The sequence below is a fragment of the Elephas maximus genome, chromosome 11, assembly GCF_024166365.1.
Source record: "Elephas maximus indicus isolate mEleMax1 chromosome 11, mEleMax1 primary haplotype, whole genome shotgun sequence".
Lineage (NCBI taxonomy): Eukaryota > Metazoa > Chordata > Mammalia > Proboscidea > Elephantidae > Elephas > Elephas maximus.
Window position 1 is genome coordinate 67,127,053 of NC_064829.1, and position 23,435 is coordinate 67,150,487.

The following is a 23,435-nucleotide window of genomic DNA, read 5'->3' on the forward strand; positions in this document are numbered from 1 at the left end:
AACCAAGGTGATCTGTTTCTAGCAGGAGACATACTTCTGCAGGTGTGTCTGAGGAAGCTTGATTTCATCAGTTCACTTGAACAAGCATTTATTGCCAGGCGGGAAGGTGCTTCAGGAAGCCATTAACCAGGTTGGTTCAACACAGGGTGTTCTTGGAGATGAGTCTCACTCTCTTCTCTCCCCTCTTCTCCTCACCTCTAATATCCTGTTGTTGTTGTGCACCATCAAATAGGTTCCGACTCACAGTGCCCCTATAGGACAGAGTAAAACTGCCCCATAGGGCTTCCTAGGCTGTGATACTACGGGAACAGATGGCCAGGTCTTTTCCCTCACAGAGCTGCTGGTGAGTTCAAACCGCCAACCTTTCAATTAGCAGCAGAGCGCTTAACCATTGCGCCACCAGGGTTCCTTTCTAATATCCTAGGGTCTCAGAAATAAACTGTTTTCCTATCTTAGAGATGGCTGCTCACCACCCTCAATAGCTGTAACTTTTCTGTAATTTTATGGCTTGCTTTTTCCTTTGGATTCAACTTCTTAGCTTTGATCTTTGGTTAAGGGGAATTTATGAAACAGAAAACACACACACTAGAAAAATCCACAGATGTACAGAAGAAAGCTCTTTGACCTCGGGACCACAGAACTTCAGACTAGAAGGTCATTTGACGTGTTCCCCTTATTTTAAAAACATAACTAAAGGTTCTGTGATTTCCTAAGGCCACAAAGCTCATTGGTAGCAGAGCTAGGGCAAGGATCCACCACCATTTTTCCCTGTCTAGACAGCTTTCTTCCATTACTTATTGTCCTTGGATACTTCAAGTGAGGAATCTCCACTTCAATTTTCCTTTTCACTTCTTATGATTGAGAACTATGTTGTGACATAAACAAGTAACAACTGTGAAAAGTAACCGGTGGCAGTATCACACCTTCTCTGCACTTGGACTATTGGCTTTGAATCTTTTGACCACCAGACAGTAGAATCTTCGTGAATTTCTCCAAACTGGCAGCTTAATTTTACATTTCCAGAATGGTCGGGGAACATCTCAGCTTGGATCTTTTTCAGTAATACTGGACCTAGAAACAAGAGATTTCCAGATCAGTATTATTATTACAGCTGCAAAGAGTGTTACAGTGGGCAAAAGGCTTTCCTATTTTATCTCACCTTCCCCAGAACCCTTATTCTCCAACAATCCCAAGAGAACCAAAACCGACCAAACCCACTGCCATTGAGTCGATTCCGACTCATAGAGACCCTAGAGGACAGAGTAGAACTGCCCCATAGAGTTTCCAAGGAGCGCCTGGCAGATTTGAACTGCCAACCTCTTGGTTGACAGCTGTAGCACTTAACCACTACGTCACCAGGGTTTCTAATCCCAAGAGAAGGGGATCATAATTATTACCCCCAACTTATGGGTGAGGAAACTGTCTGATGGGAGATGTGGCTGATCTAAAAAGCAGGAAAATGAACAGGTCAATCTAATTGAAAACTCGCTTTTTCTTACTTAAAATTCTTTGGATGATGTCTGTAATGCACAAAGTGAAATAACATTTGCGAGATTTTTTATTATTATTAAGTAGAGAGTGTAGATGCCTAGTCCAGATGACCTGGGCCAAATAAAGATGATTCAGGTAAAACTCAGAGGCGAGGGCTAAGGAATAGAATCAAATCTGCATTATCAAGATAATTATGGCTAAGCCCCCCAAGATGTAAAAGCAACTCAACAATAGGTTATTCGCTGAAGAGTGTCTCTTTCCCCCTGATTACAGTTGTCTTTGCTGAAGATATTCTAGTGGACTGGAATGGTGTCTGATATCAATCTCACTAGCAAAAGAGAGAATGAAATAGAGCAAAAAGGAAACGATTCCGCAGGGGCTGGGCTGGGACCCTTGAACATCACCTCTTTTACCAGCAACGAGAGCTTGGTAAGACGGGCAAATGTGTAATTAGTGAGGGCAGCCACTGGGTGGCAGCATAGACATTAGAAAAGACAAGAATTGCCACCCAGAAGGTGTACCGTAAGCTTTCCCTCTGGGATAGAAGACCTAGCCAGGTGATCAGAACAATTTGGTAGGCCGTAACATCCCCGGGTGGTGCAAGCAGTTAAAGTGCTCAGCTGCTCACAAAACGGTTGGAGGTTTGAGTCCACCCAGAGAGCCTCAAGAAGGTCGTCTACTTCCAAAAAATGAGCCATTGAAAACACTACGGAGCACAGTTCTACTCTGATACACAGACCTGCCTTGAGTTGGAGTCGAGTCCATCGTAACTGGTTAGTTAGAGGTTACTGGAGACGTGGTGTCAGTCTATCAGAAACCAAGCTCCGTAACGCCACAGCTTTTGTAACACATCAAGAAACATCACATATAATCCACGGCCAAGCCAAAAGGCATCAGTATGGATGCTTTTTTGCTCTGTTGCCTCAAATTCCGCTATGATGAGATATCTGATGCATTAAATGTGCTTCCCATCCCTGCTGGGAGTCAACAGATACTTGGATAACAAAATGCATATTTAAAAGCTTATTCTCTGCTCAGGAAGTGATAAATGAGCTATTTGGGTAACAAATCCTTCAACCAGAGAGTAGCTGAGGCCCATACCTACATTTTAAATTTTAACAATATTATGGGAGCCAAGTGCATAACTGAGAGATAAAATATACTAGGAAACCCTGGTGGCATAGTGGTTATGTGCTACAACTGCTAACCAAAGGGTCAGCAGTTCGAATCCGCCAGGTGCTCCTTGGAAACTCTATGGGGGCAGTTCTACTCTGTCCTCTAGGGTCGCTATGAGTCTGAATCAACTTGACAGCACTGGGTTTTGGTTTTGGTTGAAGTGCGCAGTTGGACCTACTGGCTCCTGCCCGAGCTGAACTAGGTGTTCAGGTGCAGTCTCAAACCCTTGGTCCAGAGTCTTACCCAAGCCTGCCTCCTCATCTGGGCCACATTTCCTCAAAGGCCCTTCCAACACTACACTGTGGTCATCCTCCTGGGTGATTTGGGGGATACCTAAATGTCCTATGGAGCCCTGGTGGCCTAGTGAGTAAGCGTTCAGCTGCTAACCAAAAGGTCAACAGTTAGAATCTACCAGCCACTCCTTGGAAACCCTGTGGGGTGGTTCTACTCTATCCTATATGGTCGCTATGAGTTGGAATTGACTCGGTGGCAGTGGGTTTATTTTTTTTCCAAATGTTCCTAAGGCTGCCACCCCATCCATAACCCACTGTAAGAACTGAAAATAGATGAAGGAAAGGGCATAAAAAGGGCAGCAGAAGTGCATGATGGTCTTTGGGAGATATAAACCTGGTTCGTACAAGAGGCCCAAGCTGAAGGCCCCAAAGCTTTGCAAAGGATCCCTGTTTGTGTGAGACAGAGACAGAAAAGTAGTGGAATGAGCTAGAACCAGGCTTGGGAGCGCAGCTAGGCTTATCTTTTATGTGTATTCTGCCCAAGGGGTGAAGGAAAAGGATAGAGAAGTCCCCTGTGAAGAAAAAGCTTCAGTTTTGCTAAGCTTGGAGTGTCAAAGACAAAAAAAAAGTTGCTCAATGCTTGTTTTATTCTTCTCAGAATTACTCAAGACTCACACACACGCCCCTACCCCACCAGGTCGCTAGTGGGAGGGTGTAAAATCTGTGTTCCTTTGGAGGTGGCAGGGTGGGGACCAGGCTGCAGGTACACACAGTCAAGGCGTCACCCAAAGGCTCTGAAGCTTATTACTGGCCAGAAGCAGTGATGAGGACTCAAGGTGCCCTGGGTCTTACAAAAACCAAAAGCACCAGAAGGAACCAGAAACTTCTCAGCCTGGTTGTCTCCCTGCTGGCAACACTGTTTTTTTTTTTAACAATGAAATTGCTGTGACTTACAATGGAAAAAAAAAACACACACACACACAAACTTTTGATTGCTTGCTGGTGGAGTAGATTCTGAAAGGAAACGGTCCATAGATAGAAACCTATGATGAATAGTGGGAAGGCCAGGAGTGAAAAGGAAGGGCAGGGCCTTTGAATGCCGCAGCCCAAACGTTAAATGCCGGAAGAGAATCATGTTTCCTGTTTCTTGTGATCGTCTGTGTTGATGTATACAGATTAGTGCGCACAGCAGATCCTTATTAAATACTCACTGACTGCATTAATTATCACAACTAATTGGAGGCACCATATAAAAAGGGATGACCTTCATAAAGTAATGAAAACACTGGTCAAGCCATTATTTGCCAAGTCAGGTAGAAATCCCTGGAGCTGGCTTGTAGTTAGGACGGGGAGCTGTAATCTTTAAAAAGTGGGTGCCGACGTTCCAGGCACCTGTCTTCCTATCTTTCCTTGCAAAGAAAATCCCCACACAAGAAAGGGGAGGGGCGGCACCCAGGGGCTGCGAAAGGAAAAGACGATAGGGTAAGGACAGCCCACGTGGCAGCAAACCTAGCCTTGGATGCCCATTTAGGGGCCGACTGGGGAGAGTCACTCAGATGGACGTCCTCTGCCTGCTTCCTCTCCGAGGGCTTCTGCCTTCCAGTTGAGGCTCTGGGTTCTTCAGAGAGGAGAGGCTGGGATATAGGAACCGCTCGTTCTTCTAATACTAGGTAAGTATCAACCCAGATACAATGATCTTGCGTCTGACCTAAATTCTTAATTTATTTCATGTGCATAATATTAGCCTAGAAATTTCCTTGTTTTTCATTGAATGATAATAATAAAACAGGTAACAACTCTGAGGGTTTGCCCCTGGGCCAGGCATCATTCAAATTGCTTTGCATTTTTATACCTTGGAGGTAGCAGAACTGTACTCCCATTTTACAGGTGAGGAAAAGAGGCCCCCAGAGGCTAAGTAAGGCTACCCAAGGCTACCCAGTAAGGCTATCCAAGGCTACCCAGTTACTGGGAGAGACTAGATTTGAACCCAAGTAATCTGGTTCTGGAAACCCTGGTGGAGTAGTGGTTAAGTGCTTCAGCTGCTAACCCTAAGAGTCGCCACTTCGAATCCGCCAGGCGCTCCTTGGAAACTCTGTGGGGCAGTTCTACTGTATCCTATAGGGTCGCTATGAGTTGGAATTGAATCGACGGCACTGGGTCTGGTTTTGGTTTTGGAATCTGGTTCTGAATGCATGTTGTGCTCAGCTACGGCTTCCTTCCACACAGGCCAACACACCTGCCTATATCCCCAGCTCATCATCTTTGCCTATTAATGGACTCCGTGTCATGGGTTAACATTATCATTAACAGTCCTTTACTACCATATTGGGCTGGAAGAGTCTTTGACGCTCTTCCCCCTTTGCCTCTGGCAGGGCCCTCCCAGATGGGGCCCACCACCCTGACTTGTACCTGCTTCGTTAGCCCCACATCCTCCCAGAATGCCGTATTTTCTGTCTGTGCAGTCCTTAGGTGCTTGGGGAGGCTGTGCTGTAACAAAAATCAAACTCTCCAACAGCACCTAGCTGCCTGGATTGTCACTTTGCCCACAGGTAACCTGAATGATCGTGTGCAGAAATTCCAAGTAGATTGTTTCCCCCTGGGCTGAAACCACTGCTGAGGGTCTTTTAAAACATCGCTTCATTCTCTTTAAATATGTTTAAAAGCATATGAACTAACAACGCCATTGGATACCTCCAAACTCTTCAGAAGGCAGGTTTGTTTTTAACCCTGGGTGCAACAAGGGTGAAGGGCCCATTTGGTGTGGGTTGGGAATAACAACCACCCACCTCTAAGGCTGAGGACCCTGGCTAAGGGAGAACCTTCTCCCGTTGAACTAAAGAGGACCGCGGCATTCAGCCCACTCCAGCGCACACAGACTACGTCACCTCACTGTAATATTTTCTCTTCCAACTTCTACCAAGTTTCACGGGAAGGCAAAGATGAGCTCTGATATAATAAGAGGCTAAAATTTTTCATGGATTTCTTCAGCATCGGGTTATGGAAAGGAATTGAAGGCTGAAATGATTCCATGGGCAAAGCAGCAACAATTATAAGGGTTTTGGAGGCTCTAGTGGTCTGAAAAACAAAAAAGGACGGACTTTGAGGACTAAGGTGCACCTGACCCAAGCCATGGTATTTTCAATCATCTCACATGCATGCAAAAGCTGGACAATGAATAAGGAAGACTAAAGAACTGATGCCTTTAAATTATGGTGAAGAATATTGAATATATCATGGACTGCCGAAAGAATGAACAAATCTGTTCTGGGAGAAGTACAACCAGAATGCTCCTCAGAAGCAAGGATGGCGAGACTGCGTCTTGCATACTTTGGATATGTTATCAGGAGGGACCAGTTCCTAGAGAAGGGTATCATGCTTGGTAAAGTAGAGGGTCACCCAAAGAGAGGAAGACCCTCGATGAGATGGACTGGCACGGTGGCTGCAAAAATGGGTTCAAACATAGCAATGACTGTGAGGTTGGGACAGGACTGGGCAGTGTTTCGTTCTGTTGTACATGGGACTGCTAGGAGTTGGAACTGACTCGACAGCACCCAACAAGAGGTCTGAAACCAGAAACAAGGAGATCCCAGAGGATGTTAGACTCAGAAAATGAAGAGGGTAAGTTGGAAAAAAATTGTTATATTCAAATTTGGAAGAAAAAAATCAAGGTTAAAATTGAGCCATTTTAAATAAAATTTAAAGATTAAAGAATCCCAATTGTACCTAAATGTTTGTTTCTTTAAATCTCTCTTAGTGTGGTCTATTTAATTATACGAATTAGCTACACTGATTAGTGCTTCTGTTTATCTTGTTTTAAAATTAAGAAACAAAAAAGGATAACCAAACAGAAAGGCATCTTAATTATGCTCCCTCAATTAAAATACCTACCACATACGGAGTCAATGAGTTGGGATTGACTACTGACTAAATGGCAATGGGTTTGGGTCTTCTTTTTGCTGTTTATCAAACCAAACCCAAACTGCTGAGTCAATTCCAACTCATGATGACGCTGTGTGTTATAGAGTAGAACTGCCCTGTAGGGTTATCTTGGCCGTAATCTTTATGGAAGCAGATGCCAGGCCTTTCTTCCATTGCACTGCTGGATGGGTTCGAATTGCTAACCTTTATGTTAGTAGTCAAGCTCAAATCGTTTATGCCACCCAGGGACCTAAACATACCTACGGCCTCTAACAGTGGTTCTCAAAGTGTGATCCCCAGATCAGAAACATCAACCTCACCTAGAAACTTGTTAGAGATGCAATTTCTTGAGCCCTACCCTGAGACCCACTGAATCAGACCTCTGGGTTTTCAACCCATACCCATTGCTGTCTGGTCGATTTTGACTCACGCAAAAATAAATCAAACCCGTTGCCATTGAGTCGATTCTGACTCATAGCCACACTACAGGACAAAGCAGAACTGCCCCAAAGGGTTTCTAAGAAGCAGCTGGGGGGTTCAAACTGCTGACCTTTTGGTTAGCAGCTAAGCTCTTAACCACTGTACTACCAGAACCTATATTGGTGGGACCCAGCAATCTGTAGTTTAACAAGCCCTCCAGGTGATTCTGATGTCCACTCAAGTTTGAGAACCTCTGACCTATGTGTTCAAGCCACTTGGCTGTAACCACAGTATCAATGCCCACCTGGTGGACGCCCCACAGAACTGCAAAGAAATCAGGAGGAAAGAGAAACTTGGCCATCCAGCCGTACCAAACCCAAACGAACCAGTATAGAAAGCAACAGAGCCTCACCTTTTCCTTCTCTTTTGCAAGGTAGCTTTTTTTGGTCTTTCTTTTCATCTGTGCATGATACTGATACTTCGGGTTTAGGAATCTTTTTATGAAAGCACGAGGTCTTTCTGACATTTTCTTTCTCTTCCAATTTCAGTCTCAGGGCTGCTACCCTGGACAGAATTTTCTTCTTTACTCCCTCAGCTATCTGTCCACTTCCAGAGGTTTCTTGCTTCTTCTTGGCCTCCTCGCATCCAGTTACCGCTGGCCAGGTCCCTGGAAATTTGCCAGGTTTGGTCGCCATGTGGCTGGGCGTCTCCTCCTCCCTGGGTTTTTTCACGCTGCCCAGGGTGCAGCCCTTTTGACAGGGGTCCTGCAGGAACTGAGGAGTGTCCTCTGAAAGTAAGGCCCAAGTCATGGCTGGCGAGCCAGGTGAGTTTGGGGGTTTGGTTTCCCCAATTTGAGGCTTCTCTATTTTAGGTTCCTTGGATCTGTTGCTTATTGAGAAGTTTGTGCAGCTCCCTTCAGGAGATGAAGTAAAAGGTAACGGAGTAAGACCACTAGGAGAAGACAAATGTTTAGCACACTCATCCTCAATATGTCTTCCCGTTTCCTTTGAATCAGAAGATACATTTTGATGGTTTCTGGGCTCAGCTACGCAATTTTCGGTGACGTCATGAATTTGGCCTGTGGAGTTAGCGTCAACTCCAACAGACACATGAGTCATTACAAGACAGTTAGAAAGAGGTAAAGTGGGGGAAGTTACTTCTGCTCTGCCGGGTTTCCTCTGTGCAGCCTCCCCAAAGCTTCTCTCGCTGCCTTCTTGTACTTGGTGAATGCTGCCTTCACTTGGAATTATTTCCCCACCTTTGTCAGGATATGGGACTTGCAAAGTGGCAGGTTGGACTTCCACTTTTGCTTTGTGGTATTTACTTTGTTCAGCCTCCACTCTCTCACTATCTTCTTGGTTTTGGTTTATGCTCCTTTTACCTGGAATGGTTTCCCCACTTGCCTCGGGATATGGAACTTGCCAAATGGCAGGTTGGGCTTCTACTTTCTGGCCCAAGTTTTCATCATTTAATTGATTCTCCTCTTTGATGAGCCCTGGTGTGGATTCAGGCAGCTTTGGTTGGTCAGCCCTGGCCCACTCCAGCACATCTGTTTCATCAGTGGGATCTACAGAGGACTCTAGGATTTGAGGGCAGGTCAGCAACTGTTTAAAGAAGGCAGGGTGATCCACCCTGAGTTGGTTTACCTTCTGGTTTTGACTCATATTGTTAATAGTTTCCTTCCCTCCAGGTTTGGAAGCCTCTGAGAGTATATTCATGGTACATGACTCTTTTTCATCTACAGGGTCCACAGATGACTCCAGGAGTCTGAGTTGGCTCAAATACTGGGAAGAAAGGCTCCTTCCATCATCACTGCTGGCTGGTTCTTGACATCCATGGATTTCTCTGTTATTAGCAGAGGTTGAGTCAGCTTCACACCGAGGACTGCTAGCTGGTGCTACTATTTCAGGGGAGTCCAATTCACACACCAAAGCATCTGCCTTTAGAACTTCAGACATAGCCCAGACCATGGGAATGGCTTCTGATTCCTTGCACTCAGATTCTGTCAGTTGTCTTTGTGGCCAGATTTCTGAAACAGAAGATTCTAGAGTTATAATCTTCAGCTTGTTGCCTGGTGCCCCAGATCCTGGTCCAATCTCTTTAGACTTCTCCAGATCTTTAGAGATAGGCAGAACTTTGCTCTGTTCCTGACTGTCTTCTTCCATAGTAGCTTCAGCCACCACAGAGATAATCATCCCCAGGCCTGAGTTCTGCGCTCTTTCCTCCCTGGAGTTTCCTGGTGAGTGGTCCAAGGGCGTCGAGCTTATTTCCTCTTGTGTAGCAGATGTGTTGGGCAAATTTTCTTGTAAATCATTTTCAGAAAGAGAATCCTGGTAGGGCAGGCTCTCTGGGTAGAGCCTCTGCTTTGTTTCACTACCTTTTTCTTGGAAATTCTCTACAAGGCTTTTGTGGGCTGCTCTGTCCACTGTCTGGCTCTTGTCTTGGTTACCAAGCTGAAGAGGGGAATCACTACAGAATCCCTTTCCCTCTGAGAGTTGGTGGACATGGGTTCCTGGTGCACTGGGTGCCATGCAAGGCAGCTCCTTTATAAGTTCAGCTGTGGAACTATTTAAAATATGACTGGAAGGTACACTGGAAGGAAATTGTAACACATTTTCATCTGGTGCCTGAGGAGAGCTCTCCTCAGTGACATCTGTGTGGTTATCTTCAGCATTTGAAGCAGGAAGGTATTTGGCTGGGTGGACTTTGATGGCAATGGTAATAGCTGATGTATCTTCACTCTCCCTGGTAGCCTGAAGATTCTCAGTTTTAGCAGTTAATGTTGTTGGCTTCCCCTGAGGAAAAGTCACAACCGAACTATGACTGATTGTTGTGTCTATGGTGTCTTTGGCACAGGTACTGGGGCTCTCCCCACCTCCTTTGAATTGCAAAAAAGAGTTGTTCTTAGAAGAAAGAAGCCCTCCTGAGTGGCTGGGGCTTGGCCTCTCCTGGTCAGTCCTTCTCATGCAGGCCAACGTGGAGGTGGAATTCTCCACCTCTGCTACCTTGCCTCCTGTGGCCCCTTCACGGGCCTCTTGTGAAATGTTCCAGGTGAATGTGCTGATAAAAAGAGGTGGCACGGCTGAATTTCTATCCTTGCCATTTTCGAATGTGGATTGTGGGGGCTCAGAACTTTGTGTATTAAAAAGGACTTCCAGCATCTTGTCATCAGTAGAACAGAAGTCACATGCTTTGATTTGACCATCCACCAGCTCTAAGTTCATGGAGCAAATTTCTTCAGGCACATGTTTATCAACTGGTGTGCCAACGGAAGAATCCATGGTATCACGACATGGTCCTTGGCCACCTGCTTTAAAACTCTCCATGCCACACATGGCTTCTCGGCTGCTTGGCCCAACATACACATTTTCCAGGGCAAGGATGGTGTTTATAGGCTCAGGGGAAGCCACAGAGGGAGCCTTGGGCTCACTGAGGTCAGCGTGGCCATGCCAGGGGACATGCATGGTGTCCTTACGCAGGGACATGTATTCACTACTGGCTTCTGAGATGCTCAGCACACGTTCCAGGTCTCCCCAGGGGCCGCCAGGTGTGTTGTCTGCTCTGTCCTTGCCTTGTTCTTCATGCTGTGGTCTTCGAGTACAGCTTTCTACCTCTAGGTACTGGGCCAATGATGCATTTTCCTTGTGGATCCCTCTAAAGTTGGGGAGGGAGCTCGTTGTGGTCCCAGTGGGTGGGGACTCCTCCCCTGCAGGCATCTGGCTGTGAGAGACTTTCTCCTCAGCTCTCTCCTGAATTTGCACCTAGGAAGATGGAAAGTGATATTGAGAGAACTGTTCCTAGGAGAGCCCATAGTGGGCCATAACTGCAATCGCTGGAGGAGTGTTAACCCTCAGTGACAGTAATAACGGAAAAGAGGAACAGGAATGATCAGAATCCAAACTTTAATCCCCAAATGCATTTTAGGTCTTAAAGACTTCCTGGAGAACTGCAAATTTAGTCAACTGTGTGTTCCGGGGCCCTTGGTCAAATTCCGCCTTATAAGCAAAAAGCCTCCTGGCGATCATAGTTTATTTCATTATTTTTTTTTTTCCTCTCTCTCAGAAAAAAAGGTAGAAATTACAAATGAAGTGTTAGCTATTATGATCAAGTAAGCCATAAAAGTTGTGTGCACCTATTTAGAAAGATCACTGCCACATGATTATAACAAATGAAATATGCAGTGTTTGCAAAGTAGCAGTGTCTTACTTTGTCCCAAAAGTATGACACCTTGCTGTTTCAGGATGTTACTAAAGACCAGAGAAGCCTGGCCTTTGAACTCACCTCTAATGAAGCAACGGCGTTAGGATTGGCCATCAGCACTGCCTAGCAGTTCCGACAAACGGTAAGAAAAGAGAGGAGAGAGGGAAGGACAGAGAGGGAAAGAGGGGGAGAAGAGTGACAGAAAAGAAGGGCGGGAAGGAGGAAAAGAGCGAGGGAAGCTGGAAAAGAAATGCCACATTCTGAGAATGGAGCCCATCCTGGTATTATTTGAGTGCTGTGTGATGTTGGTTATTGTTCAAGGAAGCAGTAAACTCTTTAACTGGCTCTTATCTCTGGAAGCTTTTAGCTCATTGATTATTTTAAAACAAAATAAGATTACGTCCAGCCAAGGAGAAGGGACTTGTTGTAATTTTTGAAAGCAGCAGAACCTTTGCCCCCAGGACTCCTACTTTGGAGCATCCCCGTTCAGACGTGCAGGGAACAGGTGGCTGGGCTCAGAGTGAGGAGAAGATGGAGCCTGCCCTCCTAGTGTACAAGACAGAACTGAAACACTCATGTACACAGAGTAACCCTAGTCCTGTCACTGACTTCCACAAAGCACATGTGAGGATCATCTTACTACCTTGCGATCAATCCCTGTACACACAGCCAGTGGGAAACAAGACAAGAGCTTAACGACATCCCTTTCCACACTCCCCCAAGACTGCATGTGACCCCCTCATTTTCTTTTGAAAGCTACCTCTGATGTTCCCTTAACTCAGTTTTTACTGGCACAAAAGTGCTAACTGACCTAAGTATACACCCGCAAAGACTGGAAAGCAGGGACTCAAACACCAATGCCCATTGCAGCACTATTCACAACAGCCAAAAGGGGAAACAACCCAAGTGTCCATCAACAGATGAATTCATAAACAACATGCAGTCTGTACACACAATGGACTGTTATTGAGCCCTAAAGAGAGATGCAGTTCTGACACCCAACACAGCATGGACGAACCTTGAGAACATTCTGCTGGGTGGAATAAGTCAGATGCAAAAGGACAAATATTGTGTGAGCTCACATATATGACATATCTAGAACAGGCAAATGCACAGAGATGAGTATTGGTGGTTGCCAGGGGCTGGGGGAAGGGAGAAATGGGGAGTTGTTGCTTGAGGGCTGCTGAGTTTCCACTGGGGGCCATGGGAGACTTTTTGGAGATGAACAGTGATGATGGTTGCAGCACACGGTGAATGTCATTAATGTCATTGAATTGTACACTTAAAATGGTTAAAATGGCAAGCTTTCGTTGTATATATTTTACCACAACAAAGCTAGAGGGAAAAAAAAAATCACAGTAACTAGCTGAAAGGTCTCTCACTGCCCAAAGTTTGAGCATGAAAAGAATTAATGATTAAAACATATCAACAAAAAAGAAAAAAGCTAACTGGACAAACGGAAAGAGTATAATTTCCTGTGATAAACTCCATGAGGCCTGGGACCATTCATCAATTCAACCAACATCTTTTGAATGCCTCCAAGGTACTAGAGTATTGCAGGTAATAGGAATACGAAATGGATGAAATGCTGGCTACATGGAGCTCTCATTCTATGTTGTATTCAATGCCTTTTAGAGCAATTAGCACACAGTAGGTGCTCTATCTACCACCTGTCTTGTCAGTGTGTCATACTGTGGTGGCTCGCACGTTGCTATGATGCTGGAAGCTAACCCACTGATGTTTCAAAGACCAAGCAAGGTCATCCATGGTGAACAGGTTTCAGCAGAGCTTCCAAACTAAGACAGACTAAGAAGAAAGCCCTGGCAATTTACTTCCCAAAATTAGCCAGTGAAAGCCTTATGGATCACAACACAACACTGTCCAAGAGAGAGCTGAAAGATGAGCCTTCTAGGTTGGAAGGTACTACACGATAGCCACAACAATGGGCCCACACATACCAACCATCATGAAGATGGCACAGGACCAGGCAACATTTCCTTCTGTTATGCATAAGGTCGACTTGAGGGCAACCAACAACAACAGGTGCTCTACAAATAGCTGTTGAAAGAATGAATAACTGAATGAACTATGTGCCAGCTGAGACAGCTGTTCCCAACTTCACTCATTAAGCCTCTATACTTGAAATGGTTGGCCTTTCATCTGCTCCCCACTTTGGGCCAACCTCATTTTATGTATGGTGTGAGGTATAGGGACTGTTTCATTTTTGCAGATGGACATCCAGTTTTGCCAGCACCGTTTGTTAAAAAGACTGTCTCTTTCCCATTTGGTGGACTTTGGGCCTTTGTCGAAGATCGGGTGACTGTAGGTGGATAGATTTACACCTGGGTAAGGGGCAACCCCATTTTAAATCAGACGTTTAACCACAAGCAGGGGTGCTGCTGTTACACATCTAGTGTTTCTAAAAAGGAAAAAATTTATTTGCTCTCTTTCTATACGCCTTCTCTTTCTCATCACATTAAAATGGAAAGGGGGAAACGAGAAAGATAATTTCTGGGAAACAAACAAGTTTTTTTTTGTTTTTGTTATAACAGTGCTGAGGCGTTTGGTGTGTATGTATGGCTTCATCTCTATGCCTGAACATTTATAACACATGTACAAATTGTTCTCTTCACTTGCCATTGTGGGTCAGGTTTTTTATAAGGAACTAGAGCCCTGGTGGCACAACAGTTGAACACTTGGCTGCTAACTGAAAGGTTGGAGGTTCGAACCCATCCAGAAGCTCTGCGGGAGAAAGACCTAGTGATCTGCTTCCGTAAAGACTACAGACTAGCAACCCCGTTGAAGCAGTTCTACTCTGTCACGTGGGGTCTCTAGGAGTCGAAATCGACTTGATGGAACCTGACAACGACATGTGAAAAATATACCAAACTATTAAGCACAGAAAGCATGGGTAGCTTCTTGGTCCTGATTTGGGGTGTGTATAGAGGCTGCCCAATCAAAAACACTGCTCCCTCCCTCTCAGGCTTTCCTACACTGCCTGAATCTCCACTACCTGCGTCAGTCAGCCCTTTATTTTAAGGTTCTGCCATCAGCACGTTCTCACAGTGCCAACAGACATTTATGGGATAGCCTGCATGTGTGGAATTCTCTGCCTGGCACTAGGCAATTTTTTCCAAAGGGCTCCAGTTAAAAAGTCACCATGTTACTGACTGGGAGAGTATGTTTATTCTTACCCGCCTGTCTTAGTTTCTTAGTGCTGCTGTAACAGAGATACCACAAGTAGGTGACTTTGCAGAACAGAATTTAATTTTCTCACAGTTCTGGAGACTGAAGGTCCAAGTCAGGGTTTTGGCTGTGTTGATACCTTCCTAGGTGTTCTTGATTCCTTGGCTTGCAGATGATTCTCACATGGCCTATGACTTCCCCCGTGGGTTTACCTCTGTCTGTAATCTGTTCTTTTTATAACTCCGAAGTGACTAGATTTAGAGCCCACCCTACTTGGGTATGATCTAATTAACATAACAAAAACCCCTGTTTCAGAACTAGATTACATCCACAGGTACAGGGGTTAGGATTCCAACATTTTTTTTTTTTTTTTTTTGGTGGTAGGGGGGTACAGTTTAATCCATAACACATTCCATTACTGATCACTACCACATCAACAGAGTAATAAATAGGCCGGACCTGAAAAGGAATAATTTGTGGAGAAGATGGACCACAGGACAAGTAAGTTTTGATTAGGGTGAGTTTGGCAACTGGGCTATATCATCATAGCTGTGGTATCATACCTTCACTTACAAAATAGTCATATTCTCATTAAGTTATATTCACTCCTTTCTGCTCTTGGTTTGTTTTTGTTTTTTATCCTACTTTAAAAAAACTCAGTGATGCCTCATATGAAAACAAATATGGTGAATCCTTGGCTGTGTAAATTCACCCACTCGGCAAACATTTATTGAAAATCTACTACATACCAGGTACTGTTTTAAGCATTTATGAAACCCCATCAGTGAACGTAACAGATTGCTGCCTTTTTGGAAGTTATGTTCAAGCAACAAACCATGACTGGTCCACTGCTGATGTGAAATTCCATAAGTTTGACTTTAGCCAATGGAATTTTCTAAAAGGATTGTTTAACAACCCAGTACATACAATTCAAGGCCTAAAACATCCCTTTCAAGGACAGGCTGCACAGGAGCCTTATTTAGAGGTCAGCTCACACAGAGAAACCACAGACTCACATCTTTTACATGAGTCAGACCTTCTAAGAGTAGATTTCTTGTGAAAAAACTCCAACAAATGATTCTTACACTGCTTCTCTACTATCACAACAGGTGAGTGGTGAGACTCAGGAGTTTTGTTGCGTAGGGAAATTGCTCTTTTTCTGGTAGAAAGGAGGAGGGCATGGGGCTCTAGGCAGAAGGTCACCTTGGTGTGTGGACTTGGAGAACTAAAGACCTAAGTTCATAGCTTAATCTGATATTGCATACCTGACCCAGGTAACCTCTTTGGCCTCTCTGAACCTCTGTCTCCTCCTCCAGGGCTAACCACATGCAAGTCAGGATCATCATGTCAAGTGCCTGGCAGACTGCCCAGCACCCAGGAGACACTCTATGACATATTAGTCCCCTGGTTCACTGTAAAGACACTAGTAGCTCAGGCAAAGAGAAAAGTGAGCAGTCCTGAAGAGCTATGGGCTTTCTCATTTGATCCATAAAATAAATCTGAAATAGTGATGTTTTTGCCTCATCTTTACTGATGAGGTAGAATGGTCTGGGTCCAGTCAGGAGATAGCAACCCCACGGTAACTTAAACCAGGGAGGTTTAACATAAAGGATTATTAACTGTGATAGAAGATTCACTATGAGATCTGTGAAACAAAATTACAAGTTTTCTTCGTGAAGACACAGTTCTCTTGCCCATGACACTAAAGGTCATCTTAATAAATGTTAGAAACCTGTGTGCTGTGTAATCATATATATACCCACTGCCCACTGCCATCAAGTCAGTTCCGACTCATAGCGACCCTATAGGACAGATTAGAACTGCCCGGTAGAGTTTCCAAGGAGCACCTGGTGGATTCGAACTGCCCACCTCTTGGTTAGCAGCCGTACCACTTAACCACTATGCCACCAGAGTTTCCATCGTGTATATATATATACACACACACACATATATATACATATATATATATAAAACCAAACCCATTGCTGTCAAGTCGATTCCAACTCATAGTGATCCTATAGGACAGAGTAGAACTGCTGCACAGGGTTTCCAGGGAGCACCTGGTGGATTTGAACTGTCAACCTTTTTGTTAGCAGCCATAGCTCTTAACCACTATGCCACCACGGCGGTTTCCCCGTGTGTGTGTGTGTGTGTGTGTGTGTGTGTACACAATTTCTAGTGCCTATAGCTGTATCTTGAACTACAATTTAGAAGCCTGTCTTGTTGCGGAGCCCTGCTGGCACAGTGGTTGAGAGCTATGGCTGCCAACCAAAAGGTCAGCAGTTCAAATCCATGAGCCGCTCTACTCTATGGGGCAGTTCTACTCTGTCCTATAGGGTTGCTATGAGTCAGAATCGACTTGACGGCAACAGGTTTGGGTTTTTGTTGCACATAATCGTACTCAGGTGGTCAGGCTCACTGAAACACTTGAAACTTATTCTTTTGGAAAACAGTCAATGATTAATAAACACATCTTTTTTCTAAGACTCCAAAGGTCTTACAAGCATGGCTCACTGATCTTGTAATTCTTAGTAACTTATTTAAGCTTTGATAATGTTTGAGTATTGAATATTGAATATACCATGGACTGCCAAAAGAATGAACAAATCTCTTTTGGAAAAAGTACAGCCAGAATGCTCCTTAGAAGCAAGGATGGTGAGGCTTCATCTCATGTACTTTGTTATCAGGAGGGACCAGTCCCTGGAGAAGGACATCTTGCATGGTAAAGTAGGGGGTCAGCAAAAAAAAGGAAGACCTTCAAGGAGATGGATTGACACAGTGGCTACAACAATGGGCTCAAACATAGCAATAATTGTGAGGATGGTGCAGGACCAGATAGTGTTTTGTTCTGTTGTACACAGGGTCGCTATGAAACAGAACTGACTTGACAGCACCTAATAGCAACGCAACAGTGTTTGAGCAAATACTGTTCTCTTATAAGACCTTAGTATTCTGACATAGTCATCAACCAATCAAAAAAATTTTTGTTCAAAGTTCCCGATGAAAATAAAATCTTAATCAATCGGAGTACTGATTTACTCAGTAATGATGAGCTACCCAACTTTAAAGTTGTCTGTGAAAAATGCATAGCAATCTGTTAGTGGTGTTCTGAGTTGCTTATTTTTGACAGATCTAAGGAGACTCTCATAAGCCGTGGCTGAGAATGAGTGCCAAGGAAGGACAAACAGGGAAGAGGTTCAGAGCTCATTGGAGAAGGTGGATGGCTAGGCCACCAGGTAGCCTGGTTTAGCCAGGTCAGGGCTGGTCTGGAGTTGCTAGCAAGCAATAGGCCACCTTCCAGAGTGCAGGCGATCAGCAGCCAGTGGCATGGATGTGCAGGCCCTGGCAGAAGCAGAGAACTTCCGAGCATGTGGGTGACATAGGGTGGGAGTGCAGGGCTTGCAGAAGGAATGACTGCCCTGTGTGCACCAAGCTGTGGACAGGCCATACGAGGGCTTCCTAAGGGAGTCTGGGCCTCAGTATAGGCAGGAGGCCTTCAGAGCAAGTGGGTCATGCAGGGGTCTGGTTTTCAAAGACAGAAGACTTTAGAAAGGTTACCACTTGGCCAAGGCTGGAGCCCCCAAGTGGTGCAAACAGTTACATGCTTAGCTGATAATCAAAAGGTCAGAGGTTCAAGCCCATCCAGAGGCACCTTGGAAGAAAAGCCTGACAACCTACTTCTGAAAAATCAACCATTGAAAACCCTGTGGAGAACAGTTCTACTTTGATACACGTGGGGTCGCCATGAGTCAGAATCAACCGGATGGCAACTGGAACTGGTAGACAAAGGCTGTAAGGTCACAGAGGGTCTGCGCTCAGGTCTCTGTAGCTGGGCAGGCTCTACACACCTGTAACACCAGCCCCCAATGACACTGGAAATTGCAGGAATCCTTTTCCTCCTACAATGTCCTCCAGCACCCTCTACTGAGAAAGTTTAGCATCCTGCTTACTTTAAAGGAGAAATGCTAAAAGGAATCCCACTATCACACAGCAGCCATTGAAGGGTGCATTCAGAGCTGAGAGGTGAAAAATTGAGAACTGATGCATGAGACAAATGATGTTGTCTCATGGAGAGCTCGCTGGGGTCTCCCACGGTAGCGGCAGAACGAGGATTTAAAGCTGTCTGTCTGGCTAAAAAGCCCTTTCCAATCCAGCTTTTCTAGTAAGAGAAGTTATTACAAACCCCACCAAAGGCTGGAAACTCCCGTTAATTTAAACCCAGGACTTCTGCACTCCTGAGACCCTTTGGGTATGACACTATACCAGTTGCCGTTGATCCCTCATATGCATGGAGTAGAACCACGCTCCACAGGGCTTTCATGGCTGTGACCTTTCAGAAGAGATTGCCAGGACTTCCTTCCAAGGTGCTTCTGGGTGGGTTTGATCCGCCAACCTTCAGTTAGCCGTTGAGTATTTAACTGGTTATGCCACCCAGGAACTCCAATAACACTACAGTGGTCCTTATTACACCGTAACATGACCATTTGCTTATTTGTCTGCTTCCCTCCAAAGTCAAAGGATGGCTCCGTGTTACTCATTTCTGAATTTCCAGATCCTAGCCCGGAGTAAGGGCTCAATTAATTTTCCTGAATGAATAATAAACACGTGAATGAATACAAAGAAGAGAAAGGGTAAATCAAACGTAGTAACACTTCCCAATCCCTTTTAGAAAGCAGCATTAGGCTTGAAATTTTATACTCCGTTTGCTCAGTGTTTTCCCACCCCACCCCCTTTCCAGCATGCCTCTGATCCAGCAAACACATTGCTTTCATTTGTTGGCCTCTCCAAACTTCTCCCTCCTAAGTGTGTCTGCCATGAATCTGGTGGAAAGATTTGTTGTCTCTTTGGCCACTCCATGGTGTTCAGGGTTATACCCCTCATCATTAATGGGAGTCTCCTGGATGCCAGCAAAGTGTGTGAGATGAATTTGTGTCACTAACAATAGAAGGTGGTATGAGATCCCTCTTCTCAAATGGCTTATAATTCAGTTGAAGAGACAAAGTGTACGTGGGAAAGATAAATGACAATTCTTGACAAGTTATGCTGATGGCCCAAATGGATGGAACCTAGCAGTGCTGCTGCAGGACAGAGAAAGGAAGGTCACCACCGAAGTTTTCTGAAGTGCAAGAGCCAGAAGCTGCATTCTTACTTCATCTGTGTCAATTCTTAGATCATTCTTAGCATTTCAGAGACTGTCTCATAGACCTCCTCTACTCATTAAAAAAAAAAAAAAAGAGTGAACAAATGTGGTTGACAATGTTAGTTGACTAACTCAACAGCATTCTCAATCCCCTCTTCTCTTGTAGCATCCAACTAAGGAGACTGGGAAATCAGATACTCTCCCAGCCTCCTGTGTAGCTAGATGGGGCCAAGGGGTCAGTCCTACCTAATGAGATATAAGAGGGATTCCACTAAGGAGCTTTTATTATGGCAGATACCTTCTATATCCTCTTTCTTCTTTAATGTAATGTGATCCTTGGTGCTACAACATCATTTCTAGTCATGAGGCTCCAAGCATGAGAATGAGAAGTCAACACACTGGCTGGTAAAGCAGAAACACAGAAAGAACTTGGAAGCTTGCCGGCATCACTGAACCACTAGAACAACACTGAGACCTTCCACCCCCAGACTTCTGGGTAAGTGAGAAAGTGTCCTAATGTTCTAGGTCGCTATTAGCTGGTTATTCTGTTAACGGCACCTAAAAGCATTCCTAACTGATAACAAGAGAAAAATATATTGCTGAGGGATGAACGAAAAGGCAGGTAAGGCCTACCCTGGAGCCTTGTGGAGGCACTGGGCAGTGTCTGGATAGAAATTAACTTGAAGGACAATGTCACAGAGGGCAAGGGGTGTGACTCCTGGGAAGGGAATTTGAGGGGATGGTCAAAATGCCAAAGGATCAAAAGGGCCCGAGGCAAGGTGAACTTGGAGTGGGGGAAGGTATGGAGAAATGTGAGAAGACATAAAATCAGAGGAGAGTTTCCAAAGGCCAAATACAAGTACACAGGCCAGGAAAGTCAAGCCATTTAGTTCCCTTGCTTCAGCTGGAACTGTCCTACCTGTACCACAAATGTCCTACCATGAGATAATTTTCTTTCTCTAACTCCTGTCTCTTTTTTTAATGTTCTTTCATCCTTATTTGGACTTGGTACAGATAGTGCTGCGACCTTCAATAGTTGTCTACACATCATCAATTTTCTCCTGTGGTTCCAGCCATCTTCAAATAGGACCTTCCCCATTTCCCAGTCATACAGGGCTGCTGTTGCCTCGTCCATGGCTAACCTTTCCTAAATATCTGCTGAGCTCTCACCACAGGAACCTCACCATTCGTCATTTGATAGATCAAATCCATACCACCTAGGGGTGTAAAACCGAAAATAGATAGCCTTGACCCCAGCCAAAGAAAGCTTAAAGGCAAACTAGAATATTTCAAGAACTTGAGTTTATTTTTAGGAGCTGCCCGGCTGTCCAGCAAGAAGCTTCACTTAAGTCTTGGGATGTGAAAAGAACACATAATAAAGTAGAGGTCTGTGCCTTGCTTGATACTCATTTGAAATGCCCAACCTGAAAACCTGATCCTGAACACCCCTGTCATTTGTCTTGCACTTCTTCATTCCATTACCTGCTGGGAGAAAAGAAATCTTCAGCCAGCTGGTGTTACAATCCTGTCCTGATTTCTTGGGGACGTCACAGTTTGTAAAATATCAATTTGATTGCAAATTGGGAGAGAACTAGATTCCCATGGCTCATCTCCTTTCCTGATCAGCTGCAGACCAGATTGTTATGATCCACAGGGTTTATGTTGGCTAATTTTTTGGAAATAGATTGCAGGTCTTTCCTCCTAGTTTTCTACCTTCCAGGAGGGTGTCTTTGGAGAAGTCATTGAACCACTCTGAATCTGTTTTATCCCCAGTAAAATGAGAGGGTTAGAGAGGATCTCTAGGTCTCTGTATTGGTTGAATAAGCCAAGCCAAGCCTATTGTTGTCGAGTCAATTCCAATTCATGGTGACCCTATAGGACAGAGAAGAACTGCCCCATAGGGTTTCCAAGGAGCGGCTGTAGATTCACACTGCCGACATTTTGGTTAGCAGCCTAGCTTTTAACCACTGTGCCACCAGGACTCCATTGGTTGAATAGTGCCCCCCAAAACTTCATGTTCATCCAGCACCTTGGAATGTGACCTCATTTGGAAATAGGTTCTTTGCAAATGTGATTAGTTAGGATGCAGTCATACAGAATTAGAGTGGGGCCTAAATCTAGTGACTGATGCCTTTATAAAAGAAAGGAGACCTGGGCACACGGGCTCAGAAGGAATGCCATGTGAGGACTGAGGGAGAGGTTGGAGTGATGCAGCTACAAGCCAAGGATCACTGGCAACCACCAAGCTAGGAAGAACCAAGAAAGGATTCTTCCCTAGAACCTTCAGAGGGAGAATGGCTCTGCCAGCACCTTGATTTTTGGACTTGTAGCATCCAAAACTGTGAAAGAATACATTCCTGTTGTGTGAAGCCACCCAGTTTGTGGACAGTTTTGGTATTCTATGACCTGCTATCATGGAAACAACACAGACATGGAAATGGGGCTCACATCTCATCTTCTAGCTGGAACCAGGTTTTCTTTGACTCCTAAGGCTTCCAGATCAAACCCTTAGGGAAGAAAACACAAACACGTCATCATACATAGACTGAACCAAGAATGAGCCCAGAGGCAGGGGAGAAACCATGGGCTGCACAGCAAACCACCCTGAAGCACAAGCTCTCTGGATTCCGCCTCTTCTCCTGCCTCCTTGTCTTAGTCATCTAGTGCTCCTATAACAGGAATGCCACATGTGGATGGATTTAACAAAGAGAAATTTATTTTCTCACAATCTAGTAGGCTACAAGTTCAAACTCAGGGCATCAGCTCCAGGGGAAGGCTTTCTCTCTCTGTCGGCTCTGGAAGAAGCTCCTTGTCATCAATCTTACCCTGGACTAGGAGCTTCCCTGCACAGGAACCCTGGGTCCAAAGGATGCGCTCTGCTCCCAGCACTGCTTTCTTGGTGGTATGAGGTCCCCAATTCTCTGCTTGCTTCCCTTTCCTTTTATGTCTTGTAAGATAAAAGGTGGTATAGGCCATACCCCAGGGGAACTCCCTTTACTTTGGAGCAGGGATGTGACCTGAGCAAGGGTGTTATGTCCCACCCTAATCCCCTTTAACCACAGGCAAAGGTTATGATTTATACAACACAGGAAAATCATAAAATGGAGGACAACTACGCAGTACTGGGAATCATGGCCTAACCAAGTAGACACATATTTTTGGGGGACATAGTTCAATCCAAGACAGTCCCTAAGCTCTTGAGTTCTCCCTACCCTACCCTAGTAAGTCTTTCTTCATCTTTTTGATAGACCGTACTGTAGTCAGCACAGGGGCCATGAAGCGGATCCTGTAGAGTTCTACAGGTTCACAGACCTGTTCCAAGCCAATGAAAATCATCACAGCTACAGAAGACCAGTGGCCATGTTCCCCTCAAGTTTACTAACTTTTGGGGTATACAACCTGCTTTGAAGATCTAAGGAAAATTATGGATTCTTCTTTCTGGAAAATCTCATTTCAGTCACGCAATTTGGGTATAATTTCAGGGGATACAGACCCCCTTGGAGCCCTGGTGGCATGGTGGTTTAGAGCTCGACTGCTAACCAAAAGGGGGGCAGTTCAAATCCACCAGCTGCTCCTTGGAAACCCTATGAGATAGTTCTACTCTGTCCTATAGGGTTGCTATGAGTTGAAATCAACTCAACGGCAGTGGGTTCGGTTTTGGTTTGGTTACA

General features: G+C 44.9%; 1 protein-coding gene across 2 annotated transcripts in view; it reads right to left on the bottom strand.

The window, feature by feature from the left end:
* ALPK2 (alpha kinase 2) overlaps nucleotides 1-23,435 on the bottom strand; it is a 133,293-nt gene that overhangs the window by 23,451 nt on the left and 86,407 nt on the right. For both annotated transcript variants that reach the window (XM_049900959.1, XM_049900960.1), the window contains 2 exons: nucleotides 7,651-10,999; nucleotides 924-1,071 (listed from right to left, as the gene is read on the bottom strand). In XM_049900959.1, coding sequence (XP_049756916.1) covers nucleotides 924-1,071; nucleotides 7,651-10,999 — 3,497 coding nt within the window. The remainder of the gene's footprint in view (nucleotides 1-923; nucleotides 1,072-7,650; nucleotides 11,000-23,435) is intronic.